Source organism: Chionomys nivalis, chromosome X (assembly GCF_950005125.1).
Source record: "Chionomys nivalis chromosome X, mChiNiv1.1, whole genome shotgun sequence".
Taxonomy (NCBI): Eukaryota; Metazoa; Chordata; class Mammalia; order Rodentia; family Cricetidae; genus Chionomys; species Chionomys nivalis.
Window position 1 is genome coordinate 29921257 of NC_080112.1, and position 11537 is coordinate 29932793.

The window sequence follows — 11537 nt, forward strand, 5'->3', positions numbered from 1 at the left end:
CTGGACAGCTGGGGCAAACTGAGACACAACACACCAAACGACCATTGTCATCCTATAGCTCCTGGTGGGGATGAGAGGAGCGTCCCACCTTTGGCCGCTGTACACACCTGAGAGAAACAGTAAAGAATGAGAGATTCGAATAAGGGCCACAGATGGCTGGAAAATTGCTTTTAGCACTGACTGAAAATAGCAGAGCCGATATAACGGCCTATTGTTTTATTCATCCAGCCTCATGAGGCACAATGCTATTTTTTCCTTTTGGTAGAAATGATGAGCAAATATTCCAAGGAACTCAGCATGGAAGATGGCAAAAAAGAGATGTTTCCTAAAATACTCAAATCTTGAGTGTCCCATTTTTATAAAGACACAAATTCAGAAACAATTCCATGTTTTAAAAACAACAACCCCCCCCCCCCCCGAAAAACAAAACCAAACCAAACCCTTGACCGGCATTCCAGGGCAAATTTAGTGAAATACATTTCTGATGTTTAGTGTCTGGAATTAGGAGAGGAAAACTCTTAGAAAGTAAAATGTCATTATAATGCTCGATTCTAGGAAGACTCATCAAGAGATGGTAGCACTCAAGGGTTAAATATTTAATGAGGAGATATTTACAATGTCTCAAAGTATCTTCCCACAAATTACTTATTAATTGCAAAGGGGGAACCCCTGACTTTCCAAGGGAGAAAGCTGGCAACCACAACCTTAACATCATAAAGATCCAGAGACCGCGTGCTTCCTAATACAATGCCCTGGAGGTACAACATCTCTTCTATTGTGTGCCTGCCAAAAATGAACACCCTCAAGATAGCTGTCATAGTCAGTTTGAGATGCTATAATGAAATTCCTTAGCCTGGGTAATTTTTAAATAACAGAAATATATTCCTCGCAGTTCTGGAAGCCAGGAGGTCTAAAATTTAAGCATTTGGGAAATTCAGCATTTGGCGAGGTTTCTCTGCTTCTAAGAATTCCCCATGAGCCAAGCCTCTGGCAGGCCTGTGAGCAATTTTGATTAGCTTAGCGGAAATGGAAGGGCCCACCCTCAACACGGGCAGCACTTTCCAGTGGCCCAGACAGAAAGAGGTCGGAGGGAAAAATCTTTGGCGTTTTGCCTGCTTGCCTTTGCTGTTGAGTGCTGCTGCCGACAGCACCACCACACTGCCACCATCCGCCAGTGATAGCAGAGCCTAGTTTCTTCAGCCTTCTGACGTGAACTGAAGACCAGAAACTCAGGGTAAGCTCCAGGCCGGACTGGAGCTGTTTAGTCATCTAGCTTCCTGAATGGAGCAGCTACTGGGTTCCTAGACTCTCTCCTGTGTGAACACAGCCACTGCTGGACTACCCAGACTATACTGAAAAGTTTCTGTGTCCCAATAAACCTCACCGCCAACGCAATAATCCGAAACAGACCAAATCAAACTGAATTAGAGAAAGTCCAGGTTTAATGGATACCATTGCTCCTGTGTGGCTTTCCAGTCCCCCAGAGAGGAGCAGGGGAAGAAAGACTGGAAAATCATGAGTTTGTTCTCTGGGGAGGCAGTTTAAATACACTGTGGGAGTAGTCTGGAGCATCTCTGGGAGGGGTCAATGTTTGGCAGGCTTTCTTGGAGGTGGAGTCTGGACTGAGGCAACACCCAGACTCTTCGGATATATGGATACAAGGAGCTGAGGTGAAGTTTCCACCCAAACATCCCAGACTCTTTGGGTATAGGGGTGCCGACCCAAGTCTGGCTACTTCCTGCAGGCATGGGGTGACGTGGGAGAGGGGAGAGTTGGGAGTTGGTGGGCTCACATTCAGCGGGAGGTATGACTAGAGAAGCATTGGGTTAACTGCCATCCTGGAGACCTCAGGCGCCTGTTCCTTGAGGAAGATGAGAAGGCAGGTGGCTAGGAGAAAAGATATATTGTTATTGTCGGCCCTATGAATGGGGCTAGCCATGGGAAGGGCGATGAACTGCCAGAAAGAATGGGACAGAGAATGCCCTGGTTGTACAGAGAATAAGTGAGATGAGAGCAGATATGCCCTTTAAAACCAGATTTTAGTTGTTGGGTAGGTGTCCATTTCAGCCAGGAGAGGTGGTACCAATGCTGAAGTTCCAGGAGCTGGTGTAGGTTCTGGCGTTATCTAGAAGGCCCTCTGTAAGCTGGTCTTGGCCCAGACAGCAGGAGTGGCCTGCAAAATATGCTTGAAAATGGGTGGGGTCAAAATAGGCTCTGGAGATTGTTTTTACCAGACCAGATTTCTTGATGATACAGCAGGACTTTCTTTTTTTAAGGAGCCTGCAGGTGTCTGTAAGACAGCTGGAACAGATTTACGCCTTGGTGTCATAGCAAAAGGCTATGGCTTTAGGTTAAAAGGCATGACCATTTTAGAAGACAATGAAAGGAAATTGGAAACTCTGAAGATACACCTGAAACCTGTTAATCCTGGACTATGAAGCCCGTATTATTTTAGAGGAAACTTAACAAATGAAGTGATGAACTACCAGTACCCTGTCATCAAATGCCCTCAGACAGATCTGGGAGGGATAAAGGAGCAGAAGTGAGACAGCTTTTTTAGCTACCCAGACAATCCCAAGTCTCTCCATAGTCTTTGGCGAACACCAGTCTTAGAAGCAGTAATTGCCTTTAACTGCTGAGCCCAGGAGGCCTGGAGGATAGTCCTGTGGGGGTAGGGTTCGGTGTACCTGTATTGGCAGGGTGAGATGATTGATCTCCTGGTGTAGTGTCCAGGAAGTTGAAGAGGTAAAAGGCAGCTTTCTGCTGTGTGGATGGCTTTGCCATATTCAAAGGCAAGCCTCTAAGCAGGTCTTCTGCAACCATGAATCTATAGGATGCTGTAGGAGCTAGCATGTCTCTCTGTCATAAGAAGATCTTTTGTTAAGTCCCACACTCTCAGATCTGTATAGGCACTTGAGAATCAGGGTACCATTACCTGCTAGATATATCTAAATTAGACATGTAAGTTTAATTTAGACATATAGCTTACCCAATCAGTTACAGCTTATCAGTGTCAGTGAAGGCAAGAAGATTAGAAGGAATATTTTATTAAGTCAAAACATACTAGAGGCAGAATGTCTCCTTGTAGGGCCAGCACCCGTGGGTACTCTTACCAAAGATGGCGCTGAGGTTTTTACTTTGACCTCAACCAAAAGGGCGGCTATCCACATGTTTGTATTTTTTCCAGAGCTGTTGTAATCTGGAGTTATAAGTTTTACAGATTTTAAAACAAACATACACACACAGACATAAAACAAGAATACCGTGGCCACATTATTTATACATATATATTAACAGACAGACAAAACTTTTTCCAGGAAACTGTCAGTTGACCAACTTAAAATCCTGGTGTAGGCTGCAGAAACCACCAAGCACACAGGTGGTCCCACTGAGGGCCAGATCAACAGATACTGTAAGGGGGAACAGAAACTAAGAATGGAACACCTATGCAGCCTAGAGTGGGAGGGCAGGGGGAACGGGAGGATCCCAGCATGACCAGATCACCACATGCCAGGAATGCAGACAAACAGCACGCAGTGAGAAGCAGGGAAGGGGTTTGGGGAGGGGGAGCACAGCATCCAGAAACCATGGGCATATGGGGGCTTATTTTCTTGTTTACATGCTGGTAAAAATTTGAGGCGTTAAGGACATACAGTGTCAGCGCCAATTTAAAAATATTTTGTAAAAGGTAGCCCAAGGGCGTTTGAGAATCAGGCCTCGAATTCTAGGTACCCATTTTGCAAGTCTATGCCAAACCCAATGCCTAACACAATGCAATGCATTCACTGTGATAGATTTTGGGTCAAAATCAGAGGGGTATGAGAAATACCCTTAACAAGATATCTGATAAAGGAATCCCACAGGGACAAGGCAGGCCCTTGTCCCAGTCAGGTTGGGCACCAGTATGGCCATGTCTTCAGCAGGACAGCCTGGAAATTGTATGATGCCCTGGGCCTCTAAAGGCAATGACTTGGAAATTGGAACTTACCCAGAGGAAGCCGATCTTAGCCTGACAGAGAGCAGGTACGAGGGAGGGTGTTTTCCCAACCTGTGGCCCTGTGTCGATGGGAAAAACAGCCTTCTCGGTGGGACCTCCAGATGAAAGGTTTTTGTGCCCCAATAAACCTCTCTGCCGATTCAATAATTTGAATCAGACCAAATCAAACTGAATTAAAAAAAGTCCAGGTTTAATGAATACCATTCCTCCTGGGTGGGCTTCCTGCCCCGCAAAGAAATGGGAAAGGAAGACCAGAAAATCACGTGTTTGTTCTCTGGGGGGCAGTTTAAATACTCTGTGGCAGCAGTCTTGAGCATCTCCGGGGAGGAGTCACTGTTTGGCAGGCTTTCTCAGAGGTGGAGTCTGGACTGAAGCAACTCCCAGGGGGAGAGCATTGGGATGGAACTTCCACCCAAACATATAGATATATGGGATCCAAGGGCTGAAGTGATGCTTTCAACTAAACATCCAGACTCTTTGGATAAATGGATGCCAGGGGCTGAGGTGAAGCTTCCACCCAAACACATATCATGTAAGCCAATTTAATAAATTCCCTTTACAATCCTCCCCAATCTCTCGGTTCTATTCTACTAGAGAATCTTGTTTAATATATAGCTAAGAATGACTTTAAAATCTTGGTCCTCCTGCCTCTACTTCCCAAATGCTAGATTAAAGGGCACACTACTAGGCCTGGCAGGCCCCACTTGGAACTGACATCTTGGGAGTTAGGTTCCAATATGAATATTTTTGAGACAGGGTCTCATTGTATATTCCTGGATGACCTCAAACTCATAGAGATCCATCTGCCTTTGTCTCACAGGTGCTGGGATTAAAGGTGTGCACCACCATGTCCACCCCAAGCTATGAAATTTTTCCAAGAATACATCCATATTCAGACCATAGAGATGGGCATAAGGAAACAAACTGAGGGACATTCCACTAAACTTTAGGCTTGAACTGAATCTTCAAGGACACAGTCAATAAAAATAAGTCCTTGTCGGGTGGTAGTGCATGCCTTTAAATCCAGCACTGGGAGTTTGAGGCCAGCCTGGTCTACACAAATGAGTTCCAGTGATGTGGGAGTATCATATCAATCTGTTGATTTCATTGGTTAAGTAATAAAGAAACTGCTTGGCCCTCATAGGTTAAAACATAGGTGGGTGGAGTAAACAGAATAGAATGCTGGGAGGAAGAGGAAGTGAGCTCAGACTCGACAGCTCTGCTCTCTGGAGCAGACGCCATGCTCCCCTCTCCCCGGCAGATGCAATAAAGCTCCGACCCAGGATGGACGTAGGCTAGAATCTTCCCGGTAAGCACATCTTGGGGTGCTACACACATGAATAGAAATGGGCCAAGCAGTGTTTAAAAGAATACAATGCATGTGTTGTTATTTTGGGTATAAAGCTAACCATGCGGGAGCCAGGCTGTAGGAAGAGGCCCGCAGCTCCTACTACATTCCAGGACAGGCTCCAAAGCTACAGAGAAGCCCTGTTCTGAAAAGCCAAAAATAATAAATAAACAAATATTGTTCTATGGGATATTACAATGACAATTGGCAAAATTTGATTATGGATTGTATACTAGTTATGATGGTAAATGTCTTGATTTTAAGGCTGTTGTAAGAGAAAGTATGTGGATGCCTACATGCCAGGAAATAAACACCAGAGTTAAATACTCTTGGAGAAAGGAAGAAACGAAGAAAGAGGAAGAAACAACAAACAGAACGAAAGACTCTTAGATCCAGGTATATAACTATAACTCTACCTCTCCAAAGATGAAAGCAGAGGATCAGCAGTTTAAGGCCATCCTCAGTTACATAGTGTTCTAGGGGGGAAAAGGAAAGATTGACTCTCACTGTGAATCTAGATAAAGGATATATGGGGGGCTCTTTCTTTTTGCTTTCTTGGGACTGTAAAGAGTATTCCAACTTTCCTATGAGTTTGAAATTATTTCAAAATAAAAACTTAAAAAGAATTGAAAGCACTGGTACTCATTTACAAGTTGGGTTGGCTTGTGGTCACTCATGTCAAGCAGGATTCCAAAGGCCCTGTGACCAAGAACTTCAGAAAAAGTCGCAAGACTAGGATAAGCTATGACTCTTTGTGTTGTCTCCTCCCATCATTTTTCTTTGAAGGATGTTCATGTTGATGTTGCTTGGTTGAGTCCCATGACAGGCCACCTTCCAGTGGGAGCCCATATAAAAGGCTATGAAAAAAGGAAACTTTTGCTTGTTTGTCTTTACTCTTGCTGGCAAGTTTGACTATCCTGTTGCTGCTGGATTAAATCCAATTTCTTGAGGGTTCCAGTATAGACTAAAAACCAGCAGCTCTCCAGGAATCCTCCAGGCCTGCAGCACCAAACTGAGACTGCTGTCACATCCTGTAAGCCAGTCTAATAAATCCTCTTTTAATATATATTCATTCTATCAGTTCTTTTCCCTTAGAGAACCCTAATATACTTAGCCTTTCAAGTGCAGGTATCTATCACTCTGGCTATACTATCCGTTTGAACTATATTTATAAAGTAGCAGAGATGTAAATATACACTGGAAGGGTTCCTGCAGGTATCACAGCACATAGGAAGATGAACTGTGAAGAGGTTTAGGCTGACTTGTCAACCTAGAAAAACAGAGGCCAGAAGGTTTATTGCCAGCATATTTAAACATATTATAATTTGGGAAAAATTATCCTGGGATAAGACAATCCCCATTGCACAAGGAGGTATAACCAAAACTCAGCTCAACGTACATGTCATTTCTTCCAAGAAGATGGGTTCTAGAGATAGGCAGGCTACCTATACTAGCTTAACGGACTAGGGAAGGATCTGGCCTGGTCTCGGTCATACAGATAGCGTAGAGGTCACCTGGGTATTAGCCATCTCTGGTCCTGGTTGTGAGAGAGACCTGACCCAACAAATAATGCAGATCACCAGGCTATTGATCACCTCTAATTCCCAGCCTTCTGGGAAAACAGGTTATATGTCCTTCCCTTTGAAAGAACAATGCTGGGTGCTTACACAAATAACATTCATTTTAAAGGTTACTTGTTTGTAAATCACCACAGAAGGTATTAGTATTTTAATGCATATGCAATTACTTTTCAACAATTGCTATTTATAGAAATTAGGGTGTATTTTATGTTTATATGTACGAGTATCTTACCTACATGCATATATGTGCAACATGTGTGTGCCTTATGTCCTTGAAGCCCAGAGGGTTTCAGATCCCCTGGAACAGGAATTACAGAAGGTCGCAAAAAGCCATGTGGGTGCTGGGAATTGAACCCAGGTCCTCTACAAGAGTAACAAGTGTTCTTAACCACTGAGCAATCTCTCTAGCCCAACAATTGCCCCCTTTTTAAAACTATACAAAGTAAAACCACTGGGAAAATAGCCACGAAGTTTGTCATTTTCAGTGGGACTGGAGAGGTGGTTCAGTGGTTAAGAGTGCCTGCCACTCTTCCAGAGGACCTGAGTTCAGTTCCCAAATACCCATAACTCCAGTTCCAGGGGATCAGAAACCCTCTTCTGGTCTCCACAGGCCCACTACACAATAGGCACATAAATATACATGTACACATGTGCATAAAATAAAGGAAGTCACTTTAAGATTTTTTGATTAACAGACAAAAATTTATTACGGAAAGTTGCTGGAGAATATAGGGTGCCCATATACTATCAAAGTGCATCCTAAGATTATCTGTTGATTAATGAAGGGGGAAAAACCTTTATAATGGAGAAATTGTTAGACAACTTTGTAATCAAGTTAGAACACAGTGACATCAGGTGCCTTCCTAATAATGTACTAAAGATAATATAATTGGTGCTCTTGTTTTATAAAAACAAGAACAATGAATTATGAAAAAGCCCACAAATTCAAATTAAGGACATTCTGAGAAGTCAATAGTTTGGACTCTAATAATATCAGTGTTTCTACACAAGACAAAAAGGAGTAGGTGGGAAACTGTCCTAGATTAAAGGAGATTAAGCCCAGGTGTAAATCAAACGTGAACCCTGACTGGCTTTTGAATTTGTTCTAACAAGAATGAGAGAAACAAAAACAAAGGCAGTCATCAAGCTCTAACAGTAACTATGTACTGACTACCAGCTAACAGTGCTGTATACAGACCTGCATGTTTATCAGTGGATGATGGCATTGTGGCTAGGCAGGCAAATACCTTTGTTCCTAAAAGACAGATGCTAAAATATTTAGGGGTAAAATGATACTATGTCTTCAAATTACTAAAGACTGAATTTCTGTACCTGGTTGAGAAATTGAATTGCCATGGAGTTATAGGCCAGAGGAAACAAGTAACAGTCTCTTCTAGACAGTTGGGGAGAGTGGCCTGGGTAGCTAGTAGAGACCTCAGTGCCCTGTCTGTGTGGGTTCAGGTATGGGAAGAAGGATGGGCTACTGCATCAGCTGAGCATGGCAGCAGTGTGTGAGCAGCACGTGAATCCTGTGGGACCCTGCGTACTTTATGGCAGAGGCACGAAAGCTGCTGCTGGTTGTTGCTTCATCAGGGTCAGCAACGAGGTCGGCATTCAGTGCTCCACTGTTGGCTGGCAGCTTGACCGTCGTTGGCATTCCTCCATCTGAAGAGACCATGGCAGGTGTGGCAGCACTAGTGCGGAAAACTCGAGAATATGTGAAGACCAAGGAGTTCAGGGATTACATAACTAGCACCCACTTCTGGGGTCCTGTGGCCACCTGGGGCCTTCCAATGGTTGCCTTCAGGGATACGAAGGCGCCACCCGCTATTGTCAGTGGCCGTATGACAATAGCCCTCACGGCTTCTACTCCTTGACTTTCATGCGCTTTGTCTACTGGCTCCAGCCTCGAAATTATCTGCTGATGGCCTGACATTTCACCAACGCGGTGGTGAGAGCATGCAGGCCAGCTGGTACCTGATGCACCACTATGGTGGTGGGGTCTAGGCCAGCAACCCGCCAACCAAAGCTTGATGACTGGGGGTGGGGGGTAGCCTGGCCCAGAGCTTGCTGTTTGCAAGCACTAGATTCTATTCCTCCAAAAGAAAGGCCAAGGAGAGTAGCGGTGGCGCACGCCTTTAATCTCAGCACTTGGGAGGCAGAGGCAGGTGGATCTCTGTGAGTTCGAGACCAGCCTGGCCTACAAGAGCTAGTTCAGGACAGGCTCCAAAGCCACAGAGAAACCCTGCCTCGAAAAACCAAAAAAAAAAAGAAAAAAAAAAAGAAAAAAAAAAGAAAAAGGAAAGCTTTGGTTTGGACTCTAAAACAGTATAAACCTGATTTAAACCCGCAGTTTTGTTAATTTAAAAAAAAAAGGATCAAATTGATCTTGATTGTTGCCTGTTTTGTGAAATGGAAGGGAAAAAGTTTCCCAGGTAGTCAGGGTTATACAAGGGAGGAAGACAGGAGGAAAACCAAATCATCTACTCATAGCTTTGCTAAAAGCAAAGCAAAGCAAAGCTCTCTAGGTAGCAGGCTTTGGGTGTCCTGGGCAAACAAGGGTGATGGCGTCACAGATGACTTATTCAAATCCCTAACGCCAATTCTGTAGAGGAAAACATTCAGAAGTAGGTTTAAATAAATGTAGTAAAATTCCAGCTTAGATTTTGAAATACAAGAGTCTAGTGTCTCTTGGTGGCCTAGAACAATTATATAAGCTGCTATGAAGATGACTGTCAGAATGGTGGCTATCAGTCTAGAGTTTTAGGTAAGCACGCAGAAATCCTTTCCATTTATCCTTTAAAACAGAAAATCACAGCAGTTTACAAATTGATTAGGCCTACCCTGGGAACTGGAAACTAGCTAGGGATGGGGGGCAAGTGTCACTGGTCAGCTACAGTGTGCTCAGGGTACCCTCTAGAATTCACTAGGTGTCAACGATTTCTTAAACCAGAGAGCTTGGAAAGATGGAAGATGAGGTTGGGGGTGAGATTATTACCACAGAGGCGGGCTGTCCTCTGGAATTCGATCCACAACTTGCCCTGCTCAGGATTCTGCTGAATATAGGAGGCCTAGGTGGTTTCTGGGGGACCCAATACACATGTTCAGAAGTGCTGAACCTGCTTCTGACAAAGTCTGCAAATGCAAAGGAATTAGAAACACTTCTGCCAAGTTCTGACGCCATCAGCTCTTGGCTAAGACAGGAAAAGTTCATCTCATGCAGCATCCAAGCATTAGTCTTGTTTGTAGGAAGTCCCTTTCACATTCTAAATATGAGGGTGGAGGGTAGGGAATAAACTACAAGACAGCCGACAATTATCTGTCGCTGTTTAACCGACTGCCCCATAATTTAACAGTTTAAAATAAGACTGTCTCACAGTTTTTGTGGTCTCTGAAGCATAGCCTGCAGCTGGAATATCTATTTCCAGGTTCATGATTCTTTGCAGTCTTTAGTTCCTTGTCCTCCTGTAGACATCTCCAAAAGACACAGCATGGCTTCCCCCACAGTGGTGTTTGTAAAGGACGGACAATGGAGTCTTACTGTTATAGCTTACACATGCAGTGATGCATCATCACTTCTGCTATGTTCACAAACCGACCCTGGTTAACTGTGGAATACAGAAGGTAAGGATAGTGAGGGGTCACCTTTGGAGGCTGGCCTGCCACACAGGTTCTGAAATAAAAACGACCCTTCTTTTCTGAAAGTCAGTATAAAGTAATAGAGACCTACCTTGGAAAGACCTGTCACAAAGGGCTCAGTTTATAGAGTTCTAAGGTCATCACTAATGTGCATATAACAGAGCATGGGGTTGAGAAGTTTCTGGAAATTAAAAGCAGCTCTTAATAGTGTAGATAACTCAGACTATGTTGCAATAATACAAGCCAAGTCCTTAAAGTTACAAAGTAAACTATATTAAGATTTTTATTAAGACATTAAAGGATTTTTTAACTTCACCTGAGTAGAAATTAATATTTTAGACATATCTCACAAAGTGTATTTTGTAATTTGGATATATTTTAATAAAAGACACTGTCAAGTGAAGGGTTTTCAGAGTAGGTAAATTTCTAATTACCCTGGCAAAGGAAAGGAGGTAATCTCTGCTGATAATTTTCTAAAGTCAGAGGCCAAATGCCTAGAGAAGTGATCTAAAAGACTGCAACTCTCCACTCTAATTTGATGCAGTACTCAGCTCATTTACCTAATTTCTAACATGCCCACCTAGGACAGCTGGCCCTTTAGCACCTAGGATACTAGTGTTTAAAGTCATGTTAAGTAACCAGTATGTCAATAAAAACAAACTCTTCACATTATTAGAGTAACAATCATTTCACAATCCTCCCACCCTTAGGAATATAAAACCATCCTCAGCGCTCTCCCACTGCTCTCAGAAGCCAGCAACCCTCTCTGATTTAGCAGAGCTAGTTTTCCATTAGTACGGGTGGCCAACCCCTTAAGTCATTTCCTAGAATTCAGGTGTTTTTACAGAGTTTAATATGTCACATTTTCTTCAGGTTCTATGAACTTCCTGCTAAAGAAAAAGGTTTAAACTAAGGACCCACCTTATCTGTGCAACTATAATGACTTAGTCATTTTTCTCTACAAGTTCTTTCA

The 11537-nt window shown here is 43.4% G+C and overlaps 1 protein-coding gene across 1 annotated transcript; it reads left to right on the plus strand.

Annotated features, from left to right (window-relative positions):
- Positions 1-8601: 8601 nt before the first annotated feature.
- Positions 8602-8959, plus strand: Mpc1l (mitochondrial pyruvate carrier 1 like). The gene is given in 3 exon segments (XM_057760589.1): positions 8602-8787; positions 8790-8874; positions 8877-8959. Coding segments are annotated over 3 exon segments (354 nt in total).
- The last annotated feature ends 2578 nt before the right edge of the window (positions 8960-11537 follow it).